At 33.5% G+C, this 16,223-nt stretch overlaps 1 protein-coding gene across 3 annotated transcripts in view; it reads right to left on the bottom strand.

Annotated features, from left to right (window-relative positions):
• The window catches only part of PHIP (PHIP subunit of CUL4-Ring ligase complex), a 125,877-nt gene that overhangs the window by 100,784 nt on the left and 8,870 nt on the right, over window positions 1-16,223 (bottom strand). For all 3 annotated transcript variants that reach the window (XM_074368708.1, XM_074368709.1, XM_074368710.1), the window contains exons 5-6: window positions 9,225-9,375; window positions 9,033-9,131 (exon numbers count right to left, since the gene is read on the bottom strand). In XM_074368708.1, coding sequence (XP_074224809.1) covers window positions 9,033-9,131; window positions 9,225-9,375 — 250 coding nt within the window. The remainder of the gene's footprint in view (window positions 1-9,032; window positions 9,132-9,224; window positions 9,376-16,223) is intronic.

Genomic DNA, 16,223 nt, shown 5'->3' with positions numbered 1-16,223 from the left:
TGTCAAAAGGAGAGACCGAGAAGGTACAGGGCAGACTGCAGAGTGCTTTCTTTCTAAGCTATGTCATATATTTTGGGCTATTTCCCAAGGACAATAAGCTGAAGTTTTTTAGGGAAAAGAATCAGGGGTAATATAATAAAATATTTGTTTTGGGATAACTGAAGTTTTACCTCTTAATTACAATGAGAATAGATCAAAGATATATAAATAAAAGCAAAAGCTAATTTTACAAAAGAAATCAGAGGGTTCAAAAAATAAAATGTCATTTTAGAAAAAATTAATCAGTGTGCCAACAAGATTACTAAGGCTTCCACAAGGAACTGAATATTTTCTCTCAAATTTAAGTATCTATTTGGCAAGATAAAAACTTGAAAGAAAACATCATGTTTTGTTTCCGGAGTTCATATACTGGGGCATAATTCAAAAGGCTCCTATATCCAAATCAATAAATGGACACATGTGGTACAAGACTAATGGATAAAGAATTTCACAGAGAAGGCAAAAAGGTGCTATATAAATGTAATATAAAGTTAAATGTATAAGATCAGAAACAAAATAACCAGGGACATAATTGAGTTAGTTACTACCTAAGTTTCAGTGTTTTCATTAATAAAGTAGGGGTCTCCCAGAATTACTTTGAAAAGCAAATGAAACAAAATGTTTGTAAACTCAAAAGTATTATGTACTAATATCTATTGACTGTCCTTAAGCAGTCAAATTGTCGTATGTTCTAAAAGTAAACCTTATTGAACAGCTCTTCTTTTACTTTTTTAAAAACTTTGTGGGAGATCACTTTTCCCTTACATCTTCCTTAATGAGCTAAACAAATTGCTGTTCTGTTTTTATAAATACCGACTCAGCCTGATCACGGACTTCCCAGTTTCAAGATGTCTAGGAATATGTTTAATCCTTAACTTCAAAGCTTCCCTGAAGAAATTCAAAATAAAAAGTCAGAGACTTTACAAAGAAAACATGATAATTTGCTTCACTTAACAGAGCTAAGAAATTTAACATCAAACCCAAGAATCAATCTGGAAAAATATACAATGCAAACTAAAAACAGAATGCCCAGTGCTCCCTAATTACTACTGAAATTGCTTGCCAGACACAGCACAAGGGGCTGGGCGGGGGGGGGGGGGGGGGGGGGGGCAGGGGGAGAAGACCTCTCATTACATCTAAAACCTAAAAACAAATTTCATCTTATGATTTACAAAAGAAATGAAAATACAGCTAAAAGAACAACAATTTAAACTCACCCAAGGAAACTGTCATTCTTCAAAGTGCCTCCCTTTTTTTGGTCAACCATAATTTGAAAAGAAATTTAAGCAAAAGAAAAAATGTAAATAATAATGTCTATTTTATATATTCGGTACTTTGGCATAATGAATATTAGCTTTATTTCCCTTAAAAAACAAAAATGCAAATATATTTTAGTAGTCTCTCACAGCTACCTGTTCTTAGGAAGAAAAAAAAAAAAAAGAAGGAAGGGGCGGCAGAGGAGAGGGCAGGGAGAAGAGAGGTTTAAAAAAATAAAAACCTATGACAAGTAAAAATATGAATATCATTCTGAACTCTTCTTGTTCCACCCCAGTTCATCAATTATATGCTGTCTCTTCATTTAATATTTACTACTGTTGAGGAGGTGGGTCTATAAAGAACAATAAAACATAACCTCTAATCTTCAGGCCCTAACAATATAGTAGAGAAAACAAATGTAAATAAATGGATAGCATTCAGGGGACAGATTAAAAAACAAAAACCAAGACCAAAAATATATATATACATATACGCACACACATAAGTCAGAAATGGTTAAAGAACAACACAAATTCTAAAACTACGTAACTAGAAAAGCAGAAGACTAAACCAGCAGAAGAAAATGAGTTCTCAAAGAAAAAATGGTTACTGAGAAAATGATAGATGAAAATAAACGTATTCAAATAAGTGATGAGTAGATACCTCATTAAGGATTAAGTATGGACTGAGTAGAAGGCAGGAAGAAGTAGAAGACTGAATAGAGAAATATTAGGGAAAGAATAAATGAACAGTAAAGAAGGCAGATTATTACAACATTGTAACTTACTGAATTATATGCAAAATGTTAAATTAGACATTACATGTCAAACCTCAAAGATTTATAATATTAAACAATCTTTCTAATAATTTATGTGAGAAATATAATCACATAAGGAAAAAATTAACCCTACAACTCCAGATCCTAGCCCAGTGCCAGATAATGTTAAGAAATTACCAATTGCAGAGTAAGTCAAATACAGTTTTAAAAATATGGCAAAATATAACAGTGAAAATGAGAAGGGAAAGGAACCTTCTCTTTAAAAACATAGTCAAGATTTATTAGCAAAGTAATTCATTAAATGATAATTACAGGAAGAAAGAGCAGAAAGTAACATTTATTGTTGTCTATTTTGTGTCTCATTTTGCTATCTGATTTAAGCCTCCAAATAACGGGATATAGTAGGTACTATCCCCATTTTACAGATGAGGATGCTGAGGCTGAGAAATTAAACAATTTGCCTAAGAGCATACATCTAGACAAAAGCAGAGTCAAGATTTATATCTAATTTTAAGCGAGTACTTGCTGCCTTTGTTCAAGCTAGTTTCCTCAGAGAAAACTAGAAATGTGGACAAGATCTAAGACATCTTTTAATGTACACGAGTCCCCCCTTATCCATGGTTTCTCTTTCCTAGGTTTTAGTTACCTATGGTCAACCACGGTCCAAAAACATTAAAAGGAAAATTCCTGAAATAAACAATTCCTAAGTTTTAAATTGCACACCATTCTGAGCAGCATGACAAAATTTTATGCCCTCCAACTCCAAGCGACCCAGGATGTAATCACCCTTTTGTCTAGCACATCCTGTTCATTAGTCACTTAGTAGCTGTCTGCGTTATCAGATCGAGTGGGTTATCAGACTAACTGTCCCTGGTATTGCAGTGCTTGTGTTCAAGTAACCCTAATTTTACTTAACAGTGATCCCAAAGCACAAGAGTAGTGATGCGGGCAATTCTGATTAGGCAAAGAGAAGCTGTACAGTGCTTCCTTTAAGTGAAGAGGTGAAAGTTCTCAACTGATAAAGCAAAAAACATCCTATGCTGATGCTCCTACAATCTATGGGAAGAATGAATATTCTATCAGTGAAATTGTGAAGAAGAAAAAGAATTTGTGCCAGTTTTGCTGTTGCACTTCAAACTTCAAAACTTACTATCACATTGCATTTAAGTGTTTAGTTAAGGTTAAAAAAAAAAAAGACATTACATCTGTAAAATAAGATATTTTGAGAGAGAAGAGAAATGGAGACCACATTCACTTAACTTTTATTACAGTACAGCTGACGACCCGTGAACATGGATCCACTTACACTAGGATTTTTTTCAATAAATACTTTCTACAGTTCTACACAATTGAGAGGATCGGGGAACCAGTGCCCCTAACCTCTGTACAGTTCAAAGGTCAACTGCATATTGTTGTAATTGTTTTATTTCATTATTAGTTATTATTGTTATTCTCTTATTGTGCCAAATTTGTAAATTAAACTTTATCACAGGTATGTACGTACAGGAAAAGACATAGTGTATACAGGTTTTCAGTACTACCTGTGGTTTCAGGTATCTACTGGAGGTCCTGGAATGTACCCACCATGAATAAGGGGGAACCACTGTATAAGATTTTTTGGTCATTAACTTGGATATTTGTGTAGTAAAGCTGTTTTTCAAGGCAAAACTGTTTTTTTACAATCATATTTTTAACAATTGGGTTCCCCAATACTTCTTATCTACACCTATCGAAACTGCAACCTTGATGCAGAAGCAAAACAACAAAGATATGGAAGTACCTAGGCAAAACAACAAAAAAGATGAAAAATGGAAAACCTAGAGATAAAACATCTACTTTGCTAACATGGTAAGTCTAAGAAAAATGCAAACAAGGCAATTAGCAAAAGATTGCTTTAATTTAATATATTATAATCTTTTCACAGGATAAATATGCATTAAATGAATCTCCAAATTTAACTTTAAAAGCAGCCTTAATGTATGTATCTAAGTATTTCCTTTCCTATTTTCTGCCCCCGTCTATGTCACTTACTACTGAAGTAGGGTTGTTTATCATAGGCAAATAAGTACAGAATCAACTGTATCTGGAAACAGGCATAATGTGAGTAAAAGAGAAAGGACCGTATCAGAGATTTGCTAGTATCTTTGAAAGTAAATACTGCCATGCGAAGTACATATTCATAACTTTTAGAAAATTAGTTAGAAGCTAGTGATAACAGATTAGTGGGATCTTTCAGGGTTTTTGCTCTTGAAAACATTATTAAAGGGCTGGAAAGAAGCTGACCACTTTGGTTCTCCTGCCCTGAGACTGAATTCTAGTTCAATTTTCACAATTTACATCAACTAATAGGAGGTACAAAGTTGTCAGGATTTACAAGCAGATGACAAAATAAAACAGGATAAGAAAGCACTGAGATAAACTCAAGACTTGGTTTTGAAATTATACAGGTATACAGGTATGGGTTTTAATATTCCAAGTATAATGTATTGATAACCCAGTTCACCGATACATCTTAATCTCCTAAAAGTCAGTTCCTGGGGTTTTTCCTTACCTCAAAGCTATCCTTGGAACAAGTCTCTTCTTCTAATCATCTGTTCTGTTTTTTAACTCTCTACCTACTTCTAAATTTTTCTTGTCCCATGGCAGTACATCAGTTACATCAATTACCTACTGCCTTTTTATTTCATATTTACTAGTGATGAGGAGTTGGATTTATAGTGAGCACTAAAACATAAGTTCTAACCTCCAGGATCTAACAGTATAGTAGAAAAAACAAAAGTGAATAAACAGCCATGACTATGTGATAAAAGCTATAGTAGAGACAAATACAAGCACTTAATTCTACCCAGTTACATTTAGGTTTTAAAAGATGAATAGATAAATGTTCACAGAAGGGACAAAAAAGAGAGGGACACTGCAGAGAGAAATAAAATAGGTGCAGACAAAGGAATGAAGACTCTGACTGATTTTAAGAACTACCAAATAGTAGCACAAGGTACAGAAGAGGAAAAGGTGGGAAAAGGTCAGATTTGTACATTACAGGGTTGAGACTATTCAAAGTCACAGGGGAAGAAAAGGCATGATGTGATCACATCTACATTTGAGAAAGTTCAGAGCAGTGGTTCTCAATGGGAGGCAATTTTACCCCAGGGGCATTTGGAAATGTCTGGAGACATTTTTGATTGTCACAATTGCAGGAGAGAAGTTGCTCCTAGCATTTAATGGGTACAGGCAGTGATGCTGGTATGCATTCTACAATGAACAGGACAGCTACCTTCAAAGAATTGTCTGGTCCAAAATGTAAACAGTGCTGAGGTTAAGAAACCCTGGTTTACAGCTAAATCCTAGGGTAGAGGAATAAGACTGGAGGCAGATCAGACAACTTGTAAGTTCTAAAAGAGCAGAGGCCATGTTCTTTTTTATCCTGCAACTCCACATCTACCCTAGTGTCAGATATAACATAGGGACTCAATATTTACTTGGTAAATGAATGAATGAGCTCCAGGCAAAAGTACCAAGGCCCAACATGCAGCTATGACAATGGTAATGGAAAACAGATTCAAAAGACTAGAACAGAATACACAGGCCTCACTGAAAAAATCTAGGAAAGAAAAATCCAATTTACCATCACCCTGATCTTAAATGATCTTCTGAGTTATAGCAAGAAGATCAATTAAAAACATAAACAAACCTTAAGTGCAGTATGGTATTTTGGAATGGATTCTGCAACAGGAAAAGGTAATTAGTGGGAAAATGTGGTGAGATATGAGTAAGGTCTGGTGTTTAGTTAATAATAATGTACCAATGTTGGTAGAGTAGTTTTGAGAAATATAACAAATAATATAGGATTATAACATTAGGGAAAGCTGCATAAAGGGTATACAGAAGCACTTTGTGCAACTTTTCAATAAGTAATCTCTTATTTCAAAATTAAAAGTTTTTTTTTTTAAAAGTATTTCCCAAATGTATCAAAACTTAAATATCTGATTCTACAGATTAATCATTTCAATCTATATTTTAAGAAAAGCTAAAACGCTAAGGTTTTTTTTTCTTACATTCATATTTGGTAATACCACATTGCCCAAGGAAAAGAGCAAAGAAAATCTTTAGAGGCAGCCAGACAGAAAATGGCAGAGGAATCAACAAAAGAAGAAATAAGTCAAGTACTACAAACATTCATATTTTTAAAAGAAATCTGACTCATACTCTGTGATAACTCGAAATGATACACTGCATCACTATGCAGGCAAACTATTCTGCCAAAAAACCTAATGATTTTTTTCTTTCCATTACCATCCTAGTCACAATTTTACAGCAATGACAAGACATTCAAGATTGTCATCAAGGTGAACTGATGAGGCATGACACTAAACTATGACTATTAATAAGCAGAGTCATTTTGGTTAGTCCAGATTCTCTTTATAGAGATTTCAAAACCTATATGTAAATACAAAAACAAAAGAAAGCAGGTAAAATTGTCATTATTATAGTACAGCTGTTTTTTTTTAAATAAAGAACTAATATTTTCCTGAAAATTTGAATAAAAGAAAAATAATTTATCTTAAACCCTAAAAATGAAATAAAAGTCTTTCAGAAAACAGTTACATGCTTGGTAATTAATTCTATTAACCTGAATACATACCCGTTGTATTTCTCTGATGAGACACAAAACGCATAGTATTTTTGCCATATTTACATCCCCTACACCCATGTCACAATATTTACTTATTTGACCATTAATGACCTGGCCTAAAATACTTTATGTGATTTTATAAATATTTGATATCCTTTTCTAACAAGTGACTAATATGAACTTTCTTGAGTAGCCATTTTACCATTTGAAAATTTAGCTTATTGAGAATAAGGCATAAGGGGGAGGGTATAGCTCAAGTGGTAGAGTGCATGCTTAGCGTGCACAGAGTCCTGGGTTCAATCCCCAGTACCTCCTCTAATTAACCTCCCCCCAAAAAAACTAAATAAAGTCACCTAGAAAACATAAAAAAAAAAAGAGAATAAGGCATAGCGTAATGGGAGTCAGCCTGGCTTCACAATTCACTAAATGTGTAACCTTGGTCAAGTCACCAAACTTTTTCATGCCTGAATTTCCTTCTCTGTAAATTAAGAATATTTCCTACATACAGACCATTTAAGTTTTAAAAGGAGAAAATAAATGGAAAATGCTTAAAGTAGTGCCAGGAACATAATCATTACTCACATAGCCAATATTAAGAGTAAAGCTATTTATTACCAATCATTTTTGCACTTTCACTGCCTACCACAGGGTTGCCTGACAGTGTGTTGAAAGAACAACATAACATAGCGCCCTTATTATATGGATCTGCATCTTTTCCAAAGAGAGGATAAGCCTTTCCCTAGAGGGGATGCTCCTATTACATTTACCCTCTCCTTCTTTCAAGTAAACTGTTTTACCCCCTAGTATAATTTTCTAAACGCAAATATACTCTAGTGTCTCAAATCCTTTGTTGTTTTAATAGCTGTTCATTCTAGTAAGAATATACAGAAATCACTATTTAACCAGGACAATCATATGTTAAAAAATCAGCATCCATCATTACCATACCTTTGGAAAACAGGTCAGAGAAAACAATTCAGAATGCATCAGAGACAAAAAGATGTAAATCATAAAAGAGAGAGTAAGAGAGAAGATAAAGTGAGAAAGTTTAGCATATGTTTAACTGAATCCCAGAGGAGAGGAAAGAGAACGGAGCAGAGATGATATTTTAAATAAAAGATAATGGTTGAGGATTTTCCAATGCCAGTAAAAAAATTACAGATTCAAGAAGCCTAATAAATCTCGAGCTTGATAAACAGAAAAAATTGATACTAAGATATATCACAGTCAAACTGCAGAAAACCAATGGGACAAAATCTTAAAAGCAACCAGAAAGAGATCATCTTTCCAGGAGCAAGTTAGATTTAAACCCAAATATATCAAAAATTATACATAAAGGACAAAATGCCCCAGACAAAACATAAAAATTGTTATATTTTTTAAAAGCTACTTCTGTGCTATTTCTAAGTGATACGGAAAATAAAATGATACAAAAAGGCTAAAAGTAAAACAATGGAAAAAGATGTACTATATAAACATTAAACAAAAGTTACATAAAACTGTAACATTGACAATCAGTCTAAGTATCCAGAAAAGGAAGAAATAAGCAGAATTTGGACAGGCAGAAGAAAGACAAAGAATAACATTCCTGGCTAAGCAGGAGGGTGGGACTAAGAGAAGAGGCGATGATTAAAATATGAAAGTCTCTGAAAATCAAATGTATAGACACCATTAAAATATTTAAAATCACCTCTTATACTGCCTTGAGCGGAAGAACAACATAGCAAAGGTAGAAATAAATAAGATTAATATTAGTGTTACACAGTTTGACTTGAAAAGAAGAGAGGGAAAAGACACCGGGAGCAAGAAGACTAGTTTCAAGGATGCTACAGTAAGACAAGGGCCTGATAACAGTAGAAGTGAAAGGGATGAATCTAGGAGACATTTCAAGAGGAAGACCTAACTGCATCAGTTTTCCTTCTTTGAAATTTTAAAGGCAAAAAAAAAAAAAAAAAAGTACTATGCTTTATAAAAATAACCAAACTATTTCGTTTCCACCATTATAACTAATCTATACTATGATACAGTTGTCCACTAAATCAACCTAATGATATATCCCATAGTAAACAGTTTTTGTAAAAATAAAATACCAATGAGCTAATCAGCCTAGATAGGTACAGTAAATATAATCCACAATTACACATTAATATGACTTCTTCACTATAGATTACTCACATAAGAAAAAAATCTGACCGCTTTTTCCTCTTGAATGTTAATGTACATAATATGAAACTCTCTGACTTCACAGTAAGTAAAAAATATTTTTATTTTCAAAATCTCTTTACCAAGAGGATATCAGCTTGGTAATGAACTCAAACAACTCACCAATGCTGGGTGGGCTACCATAGTTAATTGGTGACTCTGGTGGTCTTCCACAATGCAATGCAGCCAGAGCCGATCCTTTCCACACAACATGCTTGCAGCCTATTAAACACATATATTTTTAATGGATACAAAGATAGGACACAAAGACAAAAAGTGAAAAAAAGAATGAGTTTTGCAAGAAAATTTTCATACTCTTATTTGTGCGTAGCAAGGACTGTCTTCCAGCTCCTAATAAAGTCTGTACTCCAGGAACGCTTTGTGGAATTTCTTGCTCAAGAAGAGGTCCTAGTCGATGACATATTTGTAGCAAGTGATCAGGTGCTAAATGTCTGTAATACTTCACCTATTAGGTGAAAGACACAAAATATTTGCTAAATAAAGTAATGTAATTCTTTATAGTAAATAAAATATACTTTAAAAAACAATGATTTGTTCTGGCTAGTCAACATTTCATTCTACTTGGGGTAGAAATTCACATTTATTCTGTGAAACCACTTGACCCACAGAATAAAATAGCCACCCAACCATCATTTAACCCACTGAGGAAAATGTTAAAGAATTAATGTAACCTAAATACAGGAAGTTATAAATCAAAAGATGTTAGTCAATGCAAATATTGAACAATGAAAAAATATACAGCATTATAACCTAAAATGTTTATGTTTCAGTTTAACACTTTAATTTTCAAAAACTTCAAACAAAAAATCATCCAACTACAAATATAATAAATGTTTTCTATCTTTGGTATTATTAAAAAAAAAAAAACTCCAAAATAGTTCAGAATTAAAGAAACTTGATAGTTCATGTTCTCATTACAAAATTTAAAAACATTTATATAATTTCTATGCTGAATTTTAGAATTTATTTACCAAAAACCTTATAGACAGAAAGGCCAAATTCCAACGGTTAAACAAGTTTGACTATAAAATAAATGTATCAATCACAAAAAGTTTGAGCACTTTTTGGAACAACTTCAAAATATTGCTTAATTTATGTAGCATTTAAAACCAAAATATGAAATATTAATATTTTTATCATTATTTGCTTTTTCACTCTCAGTTTCTCATGAGTGTACTGTGAGTTTTCCAGACGCCACATGATATGATGTTCCAGAAGACTGAATATACCATATCTAAGAATCTGTTTTCCATTAAGCCAGACATTAAACATTCCCAAAAGTGTAAAACAATGCCATCTTCTCACAAATTTGTTTTGTTCTGGAAATAATTATTTTATAAAAAAAATTTCACTCACATTAACATGAAATGAGTTTATTATATTTAAATATTTTAAAATTTAATTTTAAAATGGTAAATATGAATAGATTATAATCCACATGAACAAAAGGAACTTCAATAATTTGTATTAATGTAAAGAGGTGCTGAGGTGATGAAGTTTGACAATTGCTACTGAAGGTCACTTAGGTTTCTTTTTTTGGTTTTTGATAAATGGAAGGCTGTACCTTTCGACTCCTTTTACCCACTTTGTCCGCTCCCATGGATGAAAAGAGTCAAAAGGTAAAACCTTCCCAGTTACAAAGTAAGTAAGTCACGAGGACATAAGAAATAGTAGTGTGACTGTAGTTAATAATACTGTACTGCGTAATTGAAAGTTGCGAAGAGAGATTTTAAGTTCTCATCACAAGAAAAAAATGCTTTATTGTATGTATGGTGACAACGTTAACAACTTACTGTGGTCAACATTTCGCAATATATACAAATACTGAATCATTAAGTTGTACACCTGAAACTAAAATAATGTACGTCAATTTCATCTCAATTTAAAAACAAAAAACAAACCAAAAAAAACCCAGTAAAGTCTGAGAAACTGTCATAGCCAAGAAGGGCCTAAAAAGACATGACAACTTTAAAAAGTTCACTCAGTAATGGCGATTTTAATATGAATTCCTTATGATAAGATAGATTTGGGGGGAAGTGAGGGATTAAATCATTTCATTCTATCTTGCCGTGTCTGTTATACTCTTAACTACAGAAGTCCATGAATGACATTTTTCAAAAGTAAGCTGATATTCATTCTCCTAGGCTGAAGCCAATTATAAGGAACCTACCTTACTTTTTATCATAATACACTGTCATATAGACAACATGGAGCCCTATCATCACACTCTGATCATTTAAAACGGTACAGACTGTGGCATACAGTAGATGGTCAGTAAATATCGGCAGAATGAATACTTCCAGAAAAGAAGTTCTAATACAAATTATACATACGACATTTCTGCTTTGGAGAGTCACAAAAGCACAATGACATTAAAGCCTCTGAAAAATCCTGATATAAATCTATTTAATTTTAACACACAATTTCTCAAAGTCCTTTAGCTATAGAATCCTTTTTTCCCTAATATCATCTTGACTCAAAACATACTTTTTCAAGCACTAGCATGAAAAAGCATTCAGAATATACCAAAATATAAAATTTTTAAGCTGTATTTATACTTTAATATTCCCTAAAATAATTTACTTAAAAATTTAGTAAAAGTCTAGACTATTAAGGTCCTTTCTAGTTTTAAACTTGTATATGATAACTATTCTAACGTGACTTCTTTAACTGATCAAAATTTATTCAAAAGTGTTTACTTTATCAAGAAAGTTCATTATTTATTAACTTCAGTTTTGAGATGATCTTGTTTAGGGTCTTCTTGTTAAAAGTGTTTACTTTATCAAGAAAGTTCATTATTTATTAACTTCAGTTTTAAGATGATCTTGCTTTAGGGTCTTCTTGCAAAATACATTTCAGGTAGTAAACCTGAAAATTCTTATTGCAGAACTGTATCTTTTTAATAAAATATTATGAATCCACTTTTTCCAACTAAATTTTTCCTTAATGATTTAGTATATTTCAACTTTCCAAAATCAACTTTCATTTTAAAGTTATTAGAGATACTTTTGGTTCTTAAACTCTTCATGCTTCCTGGCTTTAAAACCTTATACAAGCTGAGCCTCTGCTGGAAATCGTTACTGGCACACACATCTCCACACCTCGTTCTCCTTCAGGTCTTAGTCTATGCCTCACTGCCTTCCATTACCTGTTACACGACCTCTGCCCGTTCTTTGCGTTTCTCTTTGTGTTTCCACAGCACATTAAACTCCCTTCCAAACACTCCTTTACCTCACTTCCCAGCACTCTGTAGTACTTATCATACCACATTAATTGTTCTTAACGTTTTTTTATACCTAGACCTCAGGAGAAATCTAATGATAGCTAGGATCCTCTTCCTCTGCAAACACTTACAGGCCCTACCACTATCTTGCCCTGCTTAGGGCATTCATAAGACCCTGCATGATACTAAAATTGCCAATTTACTTTGTCCATGTCCTACCTAAGAACACAAGGGATTAGATCTTGTTTACCTGTCTAGCTAGTACGTAACGCAGTACTTACAGTTAAGTGCTTAATTATTAGATAAATGAATATATAAAAATATGTAGAAAAAAACTGATTTCTCCTTTATCTAGCCATTAAATAGTGAGGTTCCTTATGGTCTGAGATCCCAGAGCCCAGTTCTAGACTCTCTTTCCTTCTCACTCTATACTCTCTCCTTGGACCATCTTTATGCCAAAAATTTCCAAATTTGTATCTACAGCCTAGGCTTGTATATCACACTTTCTTAAAAGACACCTTTCCTTGGAGTCCCAAGGCCTCCTCAACTCAACATATCCAAAACTGAACTCGTGATACTCAAGCCAAACCCCCTCCTCCAACAAAAAAAAGGACCCTACCTTGGTGACTGGCACCACCACCTATCCAACCTCAAATCAAAGAGTCCCTTTTATGTTTTTCTGGAGTTGAACAATTTGGACTTTAATAGTCATTGCAATGAGGTAGAGTACACACCAAATGGGAAACATAAACTTTTAGTAAGAGGCTCTTAGAATTATTTTTTTAATTGAAGTATAGTTGATACATGCATCCCAATGTTCATAGCAGCACTATTTACAATAGCCAAAAAACCATATTTTTCACACTTCTCATTCCCCGCTCCCACCTCATTCCAAATATCCAAGCAGGCACCAAGTCCAATCAATTTTTTTCCTTCCTATCCTTAAACCTATGTACCTATCTCTATCTCTCTAATAACAATCCAAGTTCAAATCATCTTTGCAATAAACTCTCATCTTTCCTACATCCACTTATGCCTTCTACCTCATTCAAATCTATTCCCTGAATTGGGTCAGAATGCTCTTTCCAAAAAAACACAAAAAAACCCCAGAACAGATCTGGTCAAGTCACATCTACATGAAACAATTCATAGGTATGCTCTTTGGAGCTCCAAATTCTTCACACGGTCTACGAGCACTGAATTTCATTACTATTTCTCTGGGCACATTCCCAGGCTTACAACCTCCAGCCTCTACTTTCCACATTCAAACATGTAGGCTTTCTTTCAAATTCTTTACCTGCACTTTTGCCTGTCAGGCTTTTCCCATGCAGTACACTCTGCATTTCTCCACATCCCCTTGCCCAGACAACTCTTTTATTTGTTTCAGATCTTCCCTTCAATGTAACTTCCTTTGTTTTCCTTCACCCTATTCAGTCTCAGATCTTGATTGTACATTCTCCCTGACTTTTCCTTAACTCATGTACCAGTTCATGATCATACATTTAACGACAGAACAATTTAATGCTTTTCTTCTCAGCTTCACCATAAACTATATGAGAACAGGGAACTTTTTGTTGCCAAATACATCACATATACCCAAAACATATTTTAAAAAATAAATAAAAATTATTTTTGCCACCTTTTCTCAATATTCTTCTTCATGGATATTAATTCACATCATATGGTCAATATTTAAAATATTTTTTAATTTTTAATTAAAATAGCTCATTTATGGCTATACATATTTGATTTTTACTTTTCAAATATGAACCTTTTATCTCTAACATTAACTTAGGCTTTTTAGTTTGAATGAACTTCTATTTTAGTTTACCAGTAAGTAATTAAAAGAAAAACTTGAAATGTTATTGTAATAAAACCCCATATCTAAAGTGTCTATATTCAAATTCTCAGTAATTGTCAGCACACTATTATTTGGGAAAACAAAACAAAGCAAAACTCGGCATCCTCAATTCTAACGTACCCATTATCTTTCATGACCAGAGTTGCTTTCAAGCTCTCAAAGATATTGAGCACATAAAAAGTATGACCAAGTTGTAAGGTTAAGTGTGGTAAATACTAATAATACTAACACAGCTAACACACATTGGCTGCACACTAAATGCTAGGCCTTGGTAATTGTTTTACATGTAAAAGCTGAGTTAATGATTTTAATAACCCTAAGAGATATGTTCTACTATTATTCCCATTAATAAAGAAATGATAGTACAAAAAGATAAAACAACCTTCACAAGGTCACACACAGTTAGTGAATGGTAGAGATGAGTCAAACCAAGGCAGTCTAACTCCAGAGCCACAGTCATACTGCACCCTCTGCAAAGTACCTATTGCCTCAAATGTATGTATATATCAACGTGTGAGAAAGCTATAGACTACCATTTTGAATCGTTTTCAACACACACATTAAACTGAGCCAGAAAGAAATGTTTTAAAAATGCACTTTCACTACTAAGCAAACTTGCACAAAAGCATAAATTCCTATAAAGTGGAATACTTAAAAATCTAAGAATATAAGATAAAACTATAATTATACAATAATGACAACCCTAAATACTCTCTCCCAAAATGATTAAAGGAAATCAAAGTGACCAACCCTTCTTTTCTCAGTATTTCTAAGATTAAAATTTTAAACTCTTAAAGTTAGAAGCAAGGTATTATAAACAGATTAAACAACTAGTTACCATAAAATGTATAATTATTATTTTAAAAAAATTTTAATGCACATTTATCAGTAGTGCTCCACTTTTTAAAATCTATGTCTCTTTTGAATAAATATTTCATCTACTTTCCCACTAAAATACAAAAGCCTGCTATATGGATATAAACCCTAATGCCGTCCCACTGAAATTTACTCCTAAATCAGGGGGCTAGTCAGAGCTTTTTCAGACTTCTCATATCTCCACCCCACCTCCAATCCCAATTGAAAATCACTTGATATGGTAACAACAATCTTTGATTAACCGTCCATAATTAACAGTTAAAACCAGCATTAAACAAATATATCCTTTTTTTATAAAAATCATGTTATACTATCTAAAGCAGAGGTCAGCAATCATTTTCTGTAAAGAGTCAGACAGTAAATATTTTAGCCTTTGGGGGATACTATTTCTGTCACATGTGTGTGTATGTGTGTATATGTATATATGTATACATGTGTATTTAACAACTCTTTAAAAATGTAGTAACTTTAGGTCAGGGGCCTTGCAAAAACAGGTCTCCTGCACAATTTACCCACAGCAGCCATAATCTACCCACCCCTGATCTAAAGAATGATCCGTAGTTTCCAGCAGCAGGGGTAACAGAATTCCGTGAAACAAAGGCAATCCTGCTCTTGCCTTGGCCCTCCTGGCCCAAATCATAAGCCTGTTACCATTCTTTTTCAGATTACAAATGTAAAATATTTCTAGAATTATCAATTACAATTTGAACAAAAGGATCATTTTCTGCAACTGTGTATTACAGCAAAAAAGGAACCAGGAAAGAAACTGAGCTCTTTGGGTTTATTTTCCTGCATCTTTGGCTACACCAGCCTGCTTCTGCTTGATATGTTACTGCATACAAATGGCCATCCTGTTTTAAGCCAAGAGAATTTTGCCACTACCGGTTAAAGGGTAAGCGTTATTAGTAGGAAGAGAACATAAAGAACCTGGAAGCCACCAGCCACACTGTGATTAAGAACTTCTCTACCCAATTTTTCAAGAACAGGTCAGTAGTTTGGGTTAAGAGCTCTGAAGTAAAGAGCCTAGGTTTAAACTTGCTAACCGAGTGTGGGGAAACATTTACTCTAAGTCTTGACTGTCCTCATTTGCAAGACTTGGGACTGCAGTAGCCACCACCTCGGGAGCTGGTCACAGTACCTGACAAAAGAGTTCACTGTTAGTTGAGTAACACTCCTCATTATGTATTACATGTTGACCTTTCATGTTGGGAAAAATCCTTCTAGAACTAAACAGGAAAAAAAACTGGGTATCTTTTTAAGGAACTTTTTCAAAGTGAAGTTAATCAAACACATTCATTCCAACTACCTGAACTACCTGTGAAACCTAGAAATG

This window comes from Camelus bactrianus, chromosome 8 (genome assembly GCF_048773025.1).
Source record: "Camelus bactrianus isolate YW-2024 breed Bactrian camel chromosome 8, ASM4877302v1, whole genome shotgun sequence".
Taxonomy (NCBI): domain Eukaryota; kingdom Metazoa; phylum Chordata; class Mammalia; order Artiodactyla; family Camelidae; genus Camelus; species Camelus bactrianus.
This window is presented reverse-complemented; position numbering and strand designations above follow the sequence as displayed.